The sequence below is a fragment of the Trachurus trachurus genome (assembly GCF_905171665.1).
Source record: "Trachurus trachurus genome assembly, chromosome: 24".
NCBI classification, from domain to species: domain Eukaryota; kingdom Metazoa; phylum Chordata; class Actinopteri; order Carangiformes; family Carangidae; genus Trachurus; species Trachurus trachurus.
In genome coordinates, this window is record NC_139910.1 from 8,862,085 (window position 1) to 8,879,919 (window position 17,835).

The following is a 17,835-nucleotide window of genomic DNA, read 5'->3' on the forward strand; positions in this document are numbered from 1 at the left end:
AGGTCATTAAGTTTCTATTTATTTTATTTTCTCATTTATTTCTTCGTTGTTCTTCTTACAGTGGCCTTGCAGTTACATGATCACAGAGTACATCAATATTATGTAGGTGTAGTGGACCAAGGAGGAGGTAAAGTGTATGTGTGCACGTGTGGGGGCAGAATTATGGAGTTTATGAGATGTCATGAGAAATAGTTTTTTTTGAGAAAGTTGGTATTCAGCCTTTGGAAATCTTGAGGATATGGAGTTTAAGGAGGATTATTTCAGACATTATAGAGAACAGCAGCTTGTATGGCAATATCAAAATCACAAGAACTAATAAACAAGTTGTCTTTAACATTTACAACAACATAAATTCCCATTCACAGTTATTTGACAAAGGTATCCATAGTTATAAAACAGTAGCTACTATCATCTGTACCTGTATTGTTTATATCCCTAATTATGCAGGATGTGCGTAAAATTCATAGAACAAGACTTCATTTAGTTTGACTAGCTGGAAGAAAAGATCTACCAGTCAATGCACTGATGTCCGTTTTCATTCAGAACCAATAATTTTTAGTCCTGGAAGATGTCTGGCCATTTTTATTAACAAGAGAGACTCGGGTCTAATTTGACTGTAGCATAATTGATACATTTTGTACATAATTCAACTGTTTTGAGCAGGATTTTGAGGTATTTATATACCAAAGCTGAAATAAAAATGTAGGGCTGCAACTAATGATGATTTTCATTCTTGATTCATCTGCTAATTATTTTTTACAAATAGTGAATTAATCATTTGATCAATGAAATTTAAGAAAGTAGTGTGAAAACCATCTGTCAAAATGTCCTTAAACTTACCTCATAAGTGAGGCATGTTCCAACAAAATTATTCCTTTTCATTATATAAAAACTACAACTGTTGTTTCAACATTTAAAGCAATATTAGTAATCTTTCAACAGTTTATAATTATATCATCTTTTATGGGGCTGAAATTATTTTGACAGTTCTTACACTGTTGGTTTATATTTGACTTATTTCTTTCAAGCAGTCCCCATTATGTTTTGCATAGTGAAGAAGTAAAAATGAAATGGCTATGTCATCATATCACTAAATGCAATCTCTTTTGTCATATGTGGTCAAATCAAGTATATTTGAACAAGTGATCTGAGGTATGAACTCTCTGCGTATGTCTTTTATTCCACTTCGCTTCTATCTCCTTCTTCCCTTTATCGGACAAAGCTCAGTGGAAAAGATGAAGAAGGCTCTGAAAGACACTCATTGTTACATCCGTATTGTTATGTCTCATATTAGTCAACAAATGAACCCCTTAATACTCCTTAAATCAAAAATACACACTTAATACTCCTGTGTAGTGTAATTTTTGCATTATGTAAAAGCTGCAGGGATTCTGTTGATTTGTCATAGTATTTTTTATGTAAAACAAAGACATTTTTCCCAACTTATCAAATTTTAAGTGGCACCGTGGAAGTGGTACTTCAAACCTTTGTAGCGTGAACAGGAAGATGTATAATGGTATGACAATCTGCCACAAAACAGGGAACTTTCTTCATGTAGCTCTCCGTTGTAGCCATTTGTTAGTAAACTAGTCCCAGTCTGTGATTCAGACAGGAAATATACAGTCAGTCTGTCAGAGACTCTCTGCATCAGAGCCAATCAAGTGTCAGTTCTTCAGTTTGACCACAAGGTGGCATGGTTTCCCTCCGCAAAGTCTCAGCTTCAGTCATTGGGGCTCAGCAGCCAGTTGGTCACAGTGGAAGGCACATTCAGGACGGCTCAGGAGCCAACAGGCACATTATCAGGACTCTGTGTGTGTGTGTGTGTTAGATTTTGGGCCTCCAGCCCTGTATGAACTGTGTGATCTTGGTGACATGGAGTCGGCTCAGGTGGAAGTCATGTGACAGGATGTCCTCGGTCAGCTGCACCAGGAGGCTGCCGTCGATCCGCTCCCTCTGGAACACGGCCACCGCCGCCTCTGATAGGCCGATGAACCGCAGGCACGCCGACACCTCCTCCAATGACAGAGCAGACAGGTCGGCGGGCGGCCGCCAGGTGGGGTCAGAGGGCGGGGACAGCCCTTCGCCGCCGCCCTCGGCCCCTCTGGAGGAATCTGTGGTGGGATTGGCGGCGGTGGGGGGCTCGGGCGAGGGGCAAGGGGACTGGCGATTGAAGGGGTTCAACGCCCCGAAGGGAGCGAATCGACTCTGTGGGGGCGGCGGCCTGAGTCGGGGGCCGGAGGGGGCGAAGGAGTCCACCCACGGCTCTGCCCAGGTGGCCTGCGCTGGCTGAGGATTGGCTGTGTTGTCGGCGGAGATGGCGGGGACGGGCTCAGGACTGGTGGGGTTGGGCGCAGGGCAGTCGGCCCAGGAGCAGGGGTAACAGTAGAGGGAAGCGTCTGGTGAGGGCGAGCAGCTGAGACCGAGCAGGAGAAACACAGTTAATGATAAACAGGGCTCCAGACTAACTTGTTTTACTAGGAGCTCAGTGGCCCTTAGTTTTAAACTTTATGATTGCAAACAGAAACACAAAACAAATGTATATTCACATTTCCTTTTCATTCATTATCATCACACACAGTGGCCTGCTGCTACCTGTAATGACAGATTCCTGATTCTTTGAGTCGCTCACAGGCAGTAGCAGTAGGTTTGTTACCGTTAGTTGTCGGTGCAAGCTATTTTTAGAACGGCGGAGCAGAGCCGCGAGCTGCTCAGAGCAACGCTACGGAGGCTAATGGGATTTCTTGGTTTCCCTCATCAAACTCATCAAATACACAATCCAACAACTCCAAAACACTCTGATGGACAAGTTGTGACCTGCACATTCACCACGCTATGAGATGATAACGGAACGGGACGAGACAGAGTTGTTTTCGAGGTAAATTCATGCAAAACCACTGATGCGCGTTCCTGTCGGGGGCAGTTTTTCAGCAAGCAGTCTCTGTATTTGCCTCGAAAACAACTTTGTCTCGTAATGTTTCGTTATTATCTCATAGTGTGGTGAATGTGCAGGTCACAACTTGTCCACCAGAGCGTTTTAGAGTTGTTGGAATTAAAGGCAACAAACCTACTTCTAAAACTATAGGGAATGGGATTATGGCAAAGGACCAATTTGCAAAAATGTTGAACTATCCCTTTAAGGCTATAGGCTGGTGGTTATAATGTGACATGACTGTCACCAGAAGACAGTGGCCTGTAAACACCGTTTTAATACAGATGCAGATGCACTATACAGACACCGGAGGGACGTGTCACCTGTGGTTTGTGATCGGCAGCGCCTGTAGGCCTACACCTGCATCCTCCTTTGTTACTATACCTTTGCTACTCATGCTGTGTCTTTGATCAGCTAGGAATACGTAGCGGAATTGACATAAAACATGATCGCAACTCACATTTATCCGGCAAAGAACTGTTTCCATCAGCATTTGTCGCATAAACTTTGTATCGATCAAGAGAAAATCTGATGAGATCAACATATTAATTACATTAAATTGAATTTTACTGTTTCCATAAGCATAAATAATTTGTTATTGCTTAATGCGAATAAAGATGTGTGGATGGAAACATGCTTAGTGTTAAAAAAAAAAAAAAAAAAACCCCGCCAAATTTACTGGTTGCGCATGTGCAAGTAGATGAAAAAACTTCTGGCAGCCTGGAGCCCTGATATAGGTTATCATGACTTCTCGTGATTCGCAGGTCAAAACACATTGGTTTAAAAACATTCATGTGCTGATGTCATAATCAAAAGCTCCAGAACATCTGGACAGACGTTGCTGTTTCCAAGGTCACGGCTGATTTTTTATTTTCAAGTATGTTTTCTTGCGAAGAGGAAGTTCCTGTTTGTCCTTCTTCCCTTCCATATAACACAGTGTCATCTGCTTCAGATAGTGAGAAGGATGAGATTTGGCGTCATCCTTTGATTAGGAAACACTGGTGGTTGTTAGTGGTTAGTGAAGATTAATGTGGACCTCTTCCTGTTTGTACCATAACACATGGGCCAGAAGTGAAACAGCGCTGAGGCCAGAGAACACTAACACTAATGATTTGATACTGTACCTGTCCTGAAGTCCAGAGGAGTAGAAGGAGAGGTTGGGTCTCGGGGAGGTGGAGCTTTTGGGGAAGCGAGGTGGGACAGGCGGGCTGGGGGCCGGACTGGAAATGGAGCCCCCTTTAGAGCAGCGTGGAGGGACCGGGGGGGCAATCAAGTAGCGACACTCCTCTCTCACCTACATGTAAACGCACATAGAGAAAAATTAGAGCTAGAAACTGTAACTCCTAACACTTCCCAGGAGGTTTTAGTTTGTGTGTGTGTGTTAGTGTGTTTGTGTGTTAGTGTGTGTGTCTGCTGACTTGTCTCAATGTTCTGCTCGGTAAATGTCAAACTTGGTGACCTTTACACCTCAAACAAACTCCCTCGCACCCTCAGTAGGAAGCTCCTCACACGCACGCATGCACACTCACATATGTGTTGTGTCTTGGCAGGCTAAATATCAGGGAATGAGGGACATTGTGTGTGGCAGGCTATAATCCAGCTGCATAGCAGACATCAGCAGCACCCACACACTCTCTCTCTGTACTGCTGTAAGCTGCCATCGCTTCAGAAGAAAAAAGTTCATTAAACAAAGCAAGCGTGATAATGGCCCCCCTTGCAAACAAGGACGCCGTATGCACACGAACAGCAGAAACAAAAGCTTGTTTTGAACATGACACATAATTATCCTGTTTTAAAACCGTTTGTTCTCATAAATGCACGTACCGGTCGTCTTAACAATACTTTAATGTGTTTTTATATATAAAACAAAACAAAAAAAGTGATACCACACTAATGACATCACCACATGTTGCTCATTAATGTTCATCCTTTCCGGTTGCTCCAATGTGCGTCATTTTCAATCAATAGAGGAAGAGTAGTTGGGTTACCACAAATAACTATTCAGTCAAGGACACCGGATTGAGCTCAAGAGCCTCTCCTCAATTAGAAAGAGCAAAGGCCTGGCTATCCCCTTTCCTAACTTATCGGTTCCACTGGCATCATGAAGGTCATAGGATTTGAGTGTAGGCCTACATAAAATTATAATAATTACTTGTTCAAATTATCAAGTGTTCAAATTTTCCATCCAAGTACCCGTTTAGCTTGAATTTGAAACCGATGGAGACGTTAGTGGAGCAGGCTGTACAGGAGGAGGGTGTAACACACTGGTTACTGGGGAAAACTAGGGAAAGATGGTTTGAAACAACTGCATTAATGCTTCAAGTTAAAATAATCAAGAACAATATGAAAACGAATAAAGATGTCTCTCTTTTCAGAGTTTATGCTTTTGAAGAGATTATTTGGAAAAAAAAAAAATGTCAAAAGAATAGTCTCCAAGTGATATACTGTACTGTAATTGTGGCCCTGGACCATTTTCAGATAAAGGCTACTGTACGTTTAGAATAGCTGCCCCAGCTATGAGCTAACAGTAGCATTAAAATCCACATGCAAAAAAAAAGTAGGCTATCACCTAAAGAAACTTAAGACTCAGACAAAAAGCAGGAAACCTGTTAGATAAGTGATCTTTGGGAGGTGTAGCATTGATTCACAGCAGTAATAATAATCACAGTCTGTCCCAAGTGTTGATAGATTGTGTTTTCTGTAATAATCAGCTTTTTTGTCATTATCTTTTATCATAAAGTCAGTAATAATCTGGATATTCTAGCTCCTTTAGTGTTATTATGCTGTGCCATGGGAATAAAATGGCTGTGTATCATTTTCCTAGCAAACAGAAAACGTGTACCTGCATCCTTAGTGACGACGGGTGTATTGAGCACATGGGCTTTGAGTGTATGACTACCTTTCCAGGAAATCTGTGTGTGCATTTGTGTGTCTGTGTGTGTTTGTGTGTGTGTGGGCAGTGAGGTTTAAAAGCTGTAATGTATGAATAATTCAAGCCAGGCAGCCTGACTTTTAACAGCCGGATGCTGTTGTGGACAGATAAGAGGAACGAAAGACGGAAGGACAAAGAGAAGAAGGAGAAAAAGACTGAAACTCACAGCATCAGATTTTGGCGGCACCGGCGGCGGGGTCGACACCCTCGTCACCACGGTAGCAACAGAACCGTCCAGCGAGGAGGACGAATGGAAGGAGATGAGGTTCGGCTCCTTCCCCAAGCCCTCTGCGTTCTGATTGGTCCAGAGTTCCTCGTAAGGGATTTCCTCACTGGTCCTCATTTCCGCCTCAGTCCACTCCGGGGTCACATACTCCCTCTCCTCACCTGGCCCCTCCCCGAGTCTCTCCCCAAGAGAGTCCCTGCAGCGCTGCGATAGGCTGTCCGAAACCCCTCCCCCGTACCCGCACATGGAGAGGCGCTGCAGGGCCGGCGCCAACGAGTCCTGACCCGACACGCACATGCGAGAGCGCCGCGGGCTCACGCACTCCTCGGTCATACACTCCAGTTCTGGCCTGGTTTCTCGAACCGCGCGGGAGTAGGCGTCCGGGTCGAAGGCGTGCCGCAGCAGGAGGCTCTCCAGCGCCGCCGTGTGGAGCGACACCTCGGCCACGTTGAACCGAGGCATGCAGCGCAGCAGCAGGAAGTGGGAGGGGGAGACTTCCTGTCGGCGAAGCACCATGCACAGCACCACAGTCTTGCTGACGATGTTGAGCAGCTTGTAGCGGTGGCCCTCTCGCACCGCGTGGCGGTCGTACGGGTTCCTGGGCGGTCGCGAAGGCACCGACACGTTGACGGGGAGGCGGACCCTCTCGATTATGCTTCGTACCGTGTGCTCCCCTCCCAGCATGCCCTGTTCCAAAGGGGAGCGCGTGCAAAAGCGTCCACGGCAGCCAAAGGGCAAGCTGACGCTCTGATTGGTGCGATGGTTCATGCAGACCAGGCAGGGAGTTTTACCTGAGGAGGGACAGACAGAGAGGTGGGAGGACAAAGTGTTACAAGAGACTAAGGAAGTAGAAAACCAAAATATGAACATTCATCGTTGGGCCTTAGAGGTTTGGCTGCACCTGTGGACACGTAAGCTTTGCTGAGGCGCTCTGTTAGACCTGCCATGTTGACATCACACAAGCTCTGATTGGTCAACTTGTGCAGCTTGTGTCTCTTAGTTTCTGCTAAACACATGAGGCAAGCTTAAGTCTCATTTTCTACAGTTGGATTGCGATTGGACAGCAGCCTCCTAACGTGTTTTTTCCTGAGAATGAACCCTTTTATTCTTGTGAAAGTAGACAACAAAGTTGGCACATTTTCTGTGTATTATTGTGTTAATATTTTCTGCTTTTTCAAGAGTAATATCTTATATGGGAACTATGCAAGTTTCGTCGCTTTTCTGCTGTTTTGCTAACCGTCCTCGCGGCCATGTGCATTTGTTTTCAATGAAGCCGGCAAGAATGCAATCTATGGAGCAGTGGATAACGTTATTTATCATATACGTATATTTGTGTAGTCTTATCTGTCATAAACAAGAGATTACAGGTTACGGGGCACGTTTGTGTTGTGGTGCCGCCAAGATGAGAGCTGGGACACTGGGTCGGAGGCTCTAATCTAACAAGGTTGGTTTTCGACCAAGAAACACTACGTGGAAGGCAGAGAGCCTCCATTCACCCTGTAACAATTTAACCACCACAATTACTCTGAAGCTGTTTAATTGAGATAAAAATGTAGCATAGTTAGCGTAAAAATCTTTGTTCCGCTTTGAATTGATCCAATAACTTAGAAAGCAAAATAATTGATATCAATTTTAAATCATCAGCTGGTATCCTATTTCAGGAATGAACACTTCATCCCATACAGTGCTACGACTATAATGTAATGACTGTAATGTGTCTTCCTAATTCTCATATGAAAACCCTGAAGTGAATCATAGATCTCAACACACTGAGTTTGGCCTTTACTTACTTCTAGGAGTCTTTCCCAGGCGTCTCAGCAGCGCACTCAATCCTGTCTTTTCTTTAGACGGCGTGGCACAGAGAAGCTCCGCTTTCCCCATGAGTGACAGCTCATCTCCAGCCTGCAGAGTGAAGCTGTAGGGCTCACTGTCCTCACTGAACTCCCCCGAAACCACCTGCAGCACACACATATGCACAGATAAGTAGAGGTGATAATGCATTGCTACAAAGTTGTGTGTGTGCAGACTGAGGCGTGCTGCTGAAAAACCTGGAGAGAATATTTATTTGAAAAGTGAAATAAAGCAGAGATGGAAATGTGTTATATGAAGATGTGGAAAAGAGCTAACCTTGACACTGAAGGTGATTGTCTCCATAACAAAGACCCGGTCTGGGAAGACTCCAGCAACTTCCTCCACACTGGAGAAATACTGGACCGGATCCCTGACGTCCCGGTCTTCATCCAACAACTTGAACTTGCCTATGAAGACAGTGGAAACAGGATGAAGATAGGATAAGGGCGGACAAGGGAAGAAGTTGGTGATGGAGGTAAAGGAAAGGACAGAAGAAGAATAAAAAAGCGTTTGGAGCCCAGAGAGGATAATGGGGAAGAGGAGAGGAAAAGGAGGACAAGGAAAGAGATAGAAAGATAAGACAAGAGTGGAAGAAATGAATGCAGGGAAGATGAAGGAAAAATAAAGGATAAGTTATTTTTTCTGTCAGACTTCCTGCAGTCTTACTTCACACACACACACACACACACACACACGCTCCTGCAGTAGACACTGTTTTGGACGAGAAGAATACAAAGACACCTCCATGACCTCTGACCTGGCACCAGCTCTCGGCCAATCAACAGCCGACGGGGGTTGGCATGGAAACCAATAAAGGACCCCCATTCTCACGCAGAGCAGAGACACATCACCATGGAGACACTCAACTCACACATACACTCACAACTCACTCTCTCTCTCTCTCTTTTACCCTTCTTTCCTTTGCTCATCCCCTCCTCCGTCTGTAAATCTTTCACACTTCTGCGCTCCAGTGTTGCAGTCCAGTAACTGTGTTTGTCTCTTCTTTAAACTGTACATTTCTTTTTCTTGTTCTTTTCTTCTTCTTTTTTTTTTACCACTTTGTGATGTTAAGGAATGCACAATGTGCTCCAAGTCAGCTGTATTTAAAAGGACATTTTTAATAGCGCTCACATTACTCTTGCATTGAACTACGATAACCCTCGAAGGATCCTCTTTTTTTTCTCACAGAGAGTGGAAGTGTTTGTGTGTCAGGGAAAGAAAAAAGTTGTTTTTTTTTGTCTGGGAGGCAGAGCAGAATACCAAAACTCCACCATCCTCCTCGCCAGCACCTCCCACCCCTCCATCCCTCTATCCCTCCCTCTTTCTCCCTACTCTTGCCTACCAATTCAGACACAGCCCCTAGGATGAGGAGCTTCCACCCGTCGAACAATACCAGCAAGTGCTACTTTTCAACACAGCCCACCAACCCCCTCCCTTAAAAAAAAAAAGTGACAGGCTGAGGAGGGCTTTGAAAATGAACCAGGGTTTACAGCTATACCAAACAAAACCCCTTGCTCCATCCAGGAAACTCCTATAAGAGGATTATGTGGCTGGAAGTGAGACTCCAAATGTGACACCACACCAAAGATCTCCTATTAACTCTGAGTGATTCTGTTTTTATTTCTTGAATTGTTTTCTCACAGAGGCTTTTAAATCCCCTACAGATGAAGGTTTGGCCACTGCCACGTTACACGAGTGGCTGTGGCGCCACTGGCTTCCCCTGAAACCTTATTCATGACAAGGGATCATTCAGCTTTTCTGTCCTCTACCCTTCAGTCATCCTTCGCCGCTCGCTGATGGACAGAGAGAGGATGCAGACAGACACATGTCTAGGATTAGGAGGAGGGAGCATCCTGTTGTGCATCCCCAGGGGGAATCCTATATTGCTCTCCTCCTAAGCTTATTTAGACTTCCTGTATGAAGTCATCATACAGACATGAGCTCATCACTGGCGATGCCCTCTGATTCAACAACATCTCACATGTTTCAGTCAGAAAAAGAACATTTTATTCTATTCAGCTTTATTGCCTCACTTTCTCTTATTTATCAAAATGCATCATTATAGCGATGCACCACTAGTGAGGACATCCAGTTCATGTAAGGCTACAGGATCCAGCAAAAACAACGGCCATAATCATCCAGACTCACCCTATAGCAGCTCTCAAGGCTATTTCCTATTAGACTCTAACAGGGGAGCCACTCTCTTCCAAGAGTGGAACCGTTTTGGTACAAGCATTTAAATGAACTGGAAATAAGTTAGTAGAAAAGAGGGAACAACAAAGGAAAGCAATTTCTTCAGCCAAGAAAATGAAGATTCAAAACCCAAATTAATCATGGAACTGTTGTTTTGTATCTGTTCGTGCATCTTTTCGATTTAGGAGACCTTACACTTATCCAACACGTCTGCAGTTATAACGCCTTCAATTTTATGTGGTTGCACTTTGATTATCTTACTCATGTTATGTGTTAGTGAGTGAGCCAGAAATACGAGCATTCACTGTTTCCTATTAATCCCCCCATGTGCATGAGATTTGAATCTTGCACATCCATGAATAGCAACAAAAATTGGATTTGAGTTGATGAAGAAAACTAAAATTCAAAACCCAAATCATGGAACTGTTGTTTTGTATCTGTTGCATCTTTTCGATTTAAGAGACCTTACACTTTTTCAACACAACTGCAGTTATAACGCCTTAAATTTAACAAATTTGTAGTTGCACTTTGATTATCTTACTTATGTTATGTGTTAGCGAGTGAGCCAGAAATACGAGCATTCACTGTTTCCTATTAATCTCCCCATGTGCATGAGATTTGAATCTTGCACATCCATGAATAGCAACAAAAATTGGATTTGAGTTGATGAAAATCTGGTTACAAGTAACTCTCCTCTGTAATACTTTTAGAGACCCAGACAATCCTATATGATCATCACTAAGCAAGCACCTACTTAATTCACAGAACTCTATTTATAGTTGTTTATTTGTTACAACCAATGACTTCTGAACTCTGAGCTCATGAACTTGGGTTTTTTTCTTTCATGATTCTTAGTTCCCGCTAACATCAGCAATAGTGGCGGTCACATGTGAAATACATAAATGTCTAAAATGACAATGATCTCAACATGCCCCCTCCCACCCAAACGTTCTTTCATTCTTCCCGAAAAGGAGCCTGAGAGGCGGCGGCGGTGGTAGTGTAGTGTGAGGTAACATCTGTGCTCCATCAGTGGAGGAAGCAATGGAGAGGAGGCATTAAGATCCAGTTACACAGCAAATAACGTGACTGGCTGGCGAGTCTGAACAATGGGATTGCGGGGATGAGCTCCGGTGAGGTCATACTGACTAGATTCATTCAGCAGGAAGACGAAAAGTGAATGGACAGGAGGGAGTCAGTGAAGGTCACGTCTACAGTAGCAGGTCGGCGGTGTGAATATGGACTGGAGTGAATCTGTGTGTACAGTATGCGTGGAGGTACACTATATTAGGGTTTGATTGTGTGTTTTAAATCAATAGTTAAGCATAAACATATTTGGAAGCACTGGGTCCCGCTCAAAGCCAATCAGCACCGTGAAAGCTCAATAATTAACATGTTTCGTCTTGAAATGATCGTTTGATTTTAAAGAGGAACCAACTATTATTGAAACTTATATTAACATTTTAACGTTAATATAACATTAACTGCGGCTGAGTGGTTAAAGGGATAGTTCAACATTTTGGCAAATTGGCCCATTGCCATAATCCCTACCTTTAATTGTCAGTGCAAGCTATTTTTAGAACGGCGGAGCAGAGCCGCGAGCTGCTCAGAGCTACACTATGGAGGCTAATGGGATTTCTTGGTTTCTCTTATCAAACTCATCAAATACACAATCCAACAACTCCAAACCGTGCTGGTGGACAAGTTGTGACCTGCACATTCACCACGCTATGAGATAATAACAGAACGTTAAAGGGATAGTTCAACATTTTTGAAAATTGGCCCATCGCCATGATCCCCCTAGTAATAGCAGTAGGTTCGTTACCTTTAATTGTTGGTCCAAGCTGCTTTTAGATCGGGGGAGAAGAATACCGAGCGGCGCAGCTACACTACGGAGGCTAATGGAATTTCTTGGTTTTGCTCATCAAACTCAGCAAATACACAACCAAAAAACTCAAAAACGCTGTGGTGGACAAGTTGTGACCTGCACATTCACCACGCTATGAGATAATAGCGGAAAGTTGCGAGATGGAGTTGTTTTAGAGGCAAAGTCGGACTTTACACTCTAGATGGCTGCTCGGCGGAGTGATTTCAAAAGCGCCTGTTTACTGCAGATACGTCCGTATACTACGGCACTGGCTGAGGTGCGCACACTGTGTCCCTCCGACCAGTGGTTCACTGAAGAAAGTAGTTCCGAGTATTTGCTTCACTTCTCTTAACTTTCCGCTATTATCTCATAGCGTGGTAAATGTGCAGGTCACAACTTGTCCACCACAGCGTTTTTGAGTTTTTTGGTTGTGTATTTGCTGAGTTTGATGAGCAAAACCAAGAAATTCCATTAGCCTCCGTAGTGTAGCTGCGCCGCTCGGTATTCTTCTCCCCCGATCTAAAAGCAGCTTGGACCAACAATTAAAGGTAACGAACCTACTGCTATTACTAGGGGGATCATGGCGATGGGCCAATTTTCAAAAATGTTGAACTATCCCTTTAAGAGACAGAGTTGTTTTAGAGGTAAATTCATGCAAAACCGCTGATGTTTCCTTCAGGGGCAGTTTTTCAGCAAGCAGTCTCTGCATTTGCCTCTAAAACAACTCTGTCTGATAACGTTCTGCTATTATCTCATAGCGTGGTGAATGTGCAGGTCACAACTTGTCCACCAGAGTGTTTTGGAGTTGTTGGATTGTGTATTTGATGAGTTTGATGAGGGAAACCAAGAAATCCCATTAGCCTCTGTAGGGTAGCTCTGAGCAGCTCATGGCAATTAAAGGTAACAAACCTACTCCTAAAACTATAGGGATTATGGCAATGGGCCAATTTGCCAAAATGTTGAACCAACTATTAATGAAACTTATATTAACATTTTAATTTTACTTTTAAAGCACCACTGTGGCTGAGTGGTTAAGACAACACATCCTTGATTGAGTCTCACTGGGACATGTTTTGCCATCGCCACACACTCCTAATTTCTAAACTTAGTTGAATGTTTTTCGCAGAGTTTGAGGGAAATGTCAGCACAGCAGACAATATCACTTACCAGTCAGTCTAATGTTAATGCGTCTATTGCGTGTGTTTGTTTGCCTATCCCCCTCCAAAAGGACATGAACTCCCCACCGAATATAGACAAACTGGAAGTGGAAAAAAATGACCTTCTGACTAAAATGTGTATTTATTTTTACTCCCTAGAGAAAAGGGACATTTTTGGAGAAAAACTTGGAACTTTCAGGAGAACAAATTTTACTAATAAGGAATTTTTGTCCAAAGCAACGTGTGTGTGTGTGTGTGTGTGTGTGTGTGTGTGTGTGTGTGTGTGTGTGTGTGTGTGTGTGTGTGTGTGTGTGTGTGTGTGTGTGTGTTCACTCACCCTGGTATTGCAGTGGGATGTCTATCTTGGGTCCAATGACGTAGTGTCCCTCCTCTAAGCTGTGGGCCGTCACTGTGGTCCACTGTCGACAGGAGTGTAACAGCACCACATCCTCCTCTGACAGGCCCTCCACACATTCACCTGGGACACACACACACATACACATAAACATACACAAATCAACACAGAGATGGATTAGGGAGTCGGCTGGCTGAAGGTTTTAATTTCTAAGGTCACAGTGAGGGGCTCAGCAGTGGAAAACACTAAAACACCTCCCCACACACACAAACAGACACACATGCATTCAGGATTCAGTGTCAATAATTACCAACCATCAGTGACGGTTCACCACCCCTAACCTACTCATCAGGACCCCGCTATGCAACTGGCAACCTACTATTACGCAGCCCCCATACTTTACACACACAAACACAAACTCTATCTCTCAACTCAAACACATGCACATGTACATGCACACACACAGCTCCCCAGCTTTCACTAGAGCCATCATGTAGCACAACAGCATTGATTTCTGCTGATAGCGCAGTGGTACAATTCAATCACACACTCACACACACAGATCACATGGATGCACATCTTTTTTGTTCTTGTTACTGAGGGAGAGAGCTGTTACTCCCAAACCTTTTAGTCTAACAGTCATGTTGATGGACGGCTGAAAAGAAGCAGCGGATGAGAAGAGAGAGACTGTAAGTAGAAACACAACAGGTCCTCTGTTGAAAAGATAATGATCGTCAGAGGAGAGGAGAGAGTCTTCGGGGAGTTTGACTCATTGTCACTAAAATTCATATCTGCGTGTCTCGGTTTTCTCTGAGCTGCCGAGCACATCAAAAGGTTGAGTTCACCACAGATCCTCTCTCTCATCCTCGGTGATGTCAGGCCACACAGCAATGTCGTTTTCCACTGAAAACACATTTATGTCCAAATTCAAACACCCAGTCTGTTGTCAGAGGCTCATTTCGACCAAATCTGCACATGCATTAACCCTTCTGTTGTCCTCCTGGATCAAGGAAGGAAGGACGAAGAGAAAGAAGGAAGGAAGGAAGGACAAAGGGAAAGATGGGAGGAAAGAAGGAAGGGGAAAAGGAAGGAAAGATAGAAGGAGAGAGGGAACAGATTGGGTCAGTTGGGCCAAAAAGGAAGTAAGGATGAAGGGAAAGAAGGAAGGGAGGGAGCGGGAAAAAGGAAGGAAAGAAAGATGGAGGGAGGGAACAGATTCGTTCAAGGAAGGAAGAAGAAAGAAGGAAAGGTGGGAAGGAAGGAAGGAAAGGGAAAAGGATTGTGGAAAGAAGAAAGGGAAAAGGGAAGGAAAGAAAGATGGAGGGAGGGAACAGATCAGGTCAATTGGATCAAAAGAGTAAGGAAGAAGCAGTAAGGATGAAGGGAAGGAAGCAAGGAAGGATTGTCGGGGGAAAAAAAGGAAGGAAAGAAGGAAGGATGGAGGAAGGGACCAGATTGGGTCAATTTGAACAGAACGGTTGTAGTGATAATCATGACATAGCTTTGTTTGATTGACTGCTTGTTTGGCGGTTTCGTACTGTAGTAGTATGAGGGAAGTGGGAACCCCCCCATCCCACTGAATTACACCCCCTCACACACACAAATACCACTGATTCAGTCTCCATCCACATAATAAAACACTGCTGTTGTTGTTGTTGTTAATATGATTTAAATGGATGCTTACATCATTGCCCTGTTGTAAATAACTAACTATCATCTGGGTTGGCTCAGCTGCCTGCGCAAACAAGCATTTGGCATCTGTGGGAAAACTACAGTGCAGTTAATAAACACCTAGGGTTGCCCCCCACTGTCAATACAACGCACACGCGCGCAGTTGAACATAAGGTGCGTAATTTTTCAGGGGGGGGAGTCGGGGGACCATGACAGGGCTCGGATGCGCGCTTTTGTCCACCGGAGAAAGTTGGGAAGGTTTTTCCCTCCTCGTCGCTGCTCGTTAGTATTCATCACATTCACCGACAGATTACAGCATTTACATATGAAAAGAATTGAGCAGCACTTCAGCAGCACAACAGACACTTTGTGGCTTTCCGGGCCTCCCTGGACTGGAACAACTTTGGCCATGACACCCATCGCCCGTTCCCAAAGTAAAGCCACTGCATATTTGGTTCAGTGGATAATTATGTTGGCACGAAAACACAACGCAAATAAATAGGAAACTGAACACAAATGTCAAATGATGCCTCTCTTTTTCCAAGTCAGTGGGGTTAGTGTGAACTCTGAAAGTCTGTTATCTCTGCAGCTGCATCAAGGTAGCCAGATTTAACCCAAATAATTACGGAAACACAGCTATGTTGGTTTCAGAATAAGAGCACCCAATTTGGCCAGGCACTAAAAACTTAGTGTGCAAAAAATATTGTAGGCTATATTTCAAAGAAAAAATTTGGCTATACAGATTTTGGATCAGTCAGAAGTAAAGAATTACAACTACTAAGCACAGTAAACACAGGTTCCCATGAATCAAGTGATTCATTCCTGCAATGCAAACTATCACTTGTAGGAAGTGTTTGCCAGGGAGTGTTTAATCATTTAATGTTTAATTGTGATGATGCTGCTTCCCATTTAATGAAACTGTTAACTTCCAGTTCATAATCTTTGACCAAATAGTGTTTTAGACAGTTAAGGAACACGATTAAAAACTTAATCGATCGATTAATAAATTGGTTATTTCCGTTCTATGAAAATATAGAATAATAAACTGGTTATTTCCGTTCCATGAAAATATGACTGCCTTAATGTTGTAGGCTAAATAACTGCTTAAGATGCTGCCGTCAGGCAAACATAAGATTCCACTGGCCCGGAAAAACATCTATAAAAAATCCTTCATCCCCTCTGCAATAACCACCCCGAATAACCAAAAATTAAGACTTTGCTGCTTTTAACACCCCGCTCCTTTTTAGTAGGCTATGATTGCACTTACAACCTTGTTTTTAATGTTTACATTTTTTGTTTTTTATATGAGCCTGTTGATTATTATTCTATTTAATTAGGCTACTTTAAAGTTTCTTTGTTATTGTTTTAAAGTTCCAATGGGCCCAAGTTTTTCTGCATGGTTTTCTGACGGGATTTATTTTGAAAGTTTAGACCGGAAGCGGAAACTTTTCCTGACAGTCACTTGACACTCTCAGAACGCTCCACAGATTCTTCAGTGAGAAAAAAAGAAGACAAAAAAAAAAGCTTCGTTGTTCTTCTTACGTCCCAGCGTTGTTCCATCCACACAACCCCCCCATCGTAGAAACACACTTTATACTCGACACGAGTTCGAAGTCTCTCACATTTTCCCCTGACTGTAAATCCATATCTGTCGCACGCTGTTCATCTTCTGTTGTGCTGCTGCCTCTGGAGCAGCTGTGAAGCGACGGACGGAGGAGTTTTACGTTAGCTAAGTTAACAGTTGTCATGAGAACAGAACACACAACGGCTCCCGAAAGTTCTTTTTTCGAACGGCCACATTCGAAATTCGAAGCTCTCTCCCCCCACAGGTTGTATTGGAGGTTTGTGGTGTTGTCTTTCTTACCGTGGGCGAGACGGACCAGAGTGGGCAGACGGAACTTGCTGACCACCGCGTCCAACGGCAGCGCCAACGGGCTCCAAGTGATCTCCGACAGGCTCGCCGACAACTTCTCCATCCTCCCGGGTCATCACGGTACCGGAGATAAGGGTGGTGGTGGTGGTGATGATAATGATGATGATGATGATGATGATGATAGCGAAGATGCAGATGATGATGATGGTGGTGGTGGGGATGGTGGTGAGGAGGATGAGGAGGGAGATGTTGGTGGTATAATGGCAAAGAGTTTCGCCATGTTTGAATGTAGGGAAGAGAGGGAGCGCAGTCACAGTCGGTGCGCACGGACGGTGGGAGGGAGAGCGAGAGCCCTCTCTCTTCTCTTTCTCCCCTCTCCTCTGTCTGTCTGTCTGTGTGTGATTTAGTTTCTGTCCACCACCACCCCCACACATAGCCTACACGTTAACGAAATAGCAAAGCAAAACTTCAGATTTTTTTCTTTTTGTAATTACTGTAATAAAAAACTCCAACAAAGGCGCACACAGAACCTCCCAATCTAATAGTGCCGTGATCTCCCCCCCACCCCACCCCCTATCAATAATTACACCACAAGTTAATCTGAGTGGGTGTGAGGGTTGGAAAACGATGACATGAGGGGGCTTTTTGGACAGGATTTCTCAACCTTTTGCACAACCTTTACCACTGAGATGATTTGTAAGCATGGATGGATGGATCACTGAGCAGATTTACGGGGCCCATATAATAGGTCCAGGGGCTCAGTGGAGGCTCTGAAGGAGGAAAT

General features: G+C 44.0%; 1 protein-coding gene across 1 annotated transcript; it reads right to left on the reverse strand.

Annotated features, from left to right (window-relative positions):
* gareml (GRB2 associated, regulator of MAPK1-like) lies at positions 1-17,441 on the reverse strand. The gene is made up of 7 exons (XM_084000571.1): positions 17,043-17,441; positions 13,490-13,630; positions 8,215-8,345; positions 7,878-8,043; positions 6,028-6,878; positions 4,054-4,223; positions 1-2,413 (listed from the first exon to the last, which is right to left on the reverse strand). Exons 1-7 carry the CDS (start codon positions 17,152-17,154, stop codon positions 1,825-1,827), a joined length of 2,160 nt encoding a protein of 719 aa, XP_083856697.1. The 5' UTR covers positions 17,155-17,441; the 3' UTR covers positions 1-1,824.
* Between the last annotated feature and the right edge of the window lie 394 nt (positions 17,442-17,835).

Bases quoted from the DNA above. Each gene is read 5' to 3' on its own strand.
- gareml (XM_084000571.1), bottom strand. From the start codon at position 17,154: ATGGAGAAGTTGTCGGCGAGCCTGTCGGAGATCACTTGGAGCCCGTTG. The intron at 4,224-6,027 runs GTGAGTTTCAGT...GTTTACATGTAG, and splicing joins TGCCGCCAAAATCTGATGCT to GTGAGAGAGGAGTGTCGCTA. The intron at 2,414-4,053 runs GTACAGTATCAA...GCTCGGTCTCAG, and splicing joins TCCTCTGGACTTCAGGACAG to CTGCTCGCCCTCACCAGACG.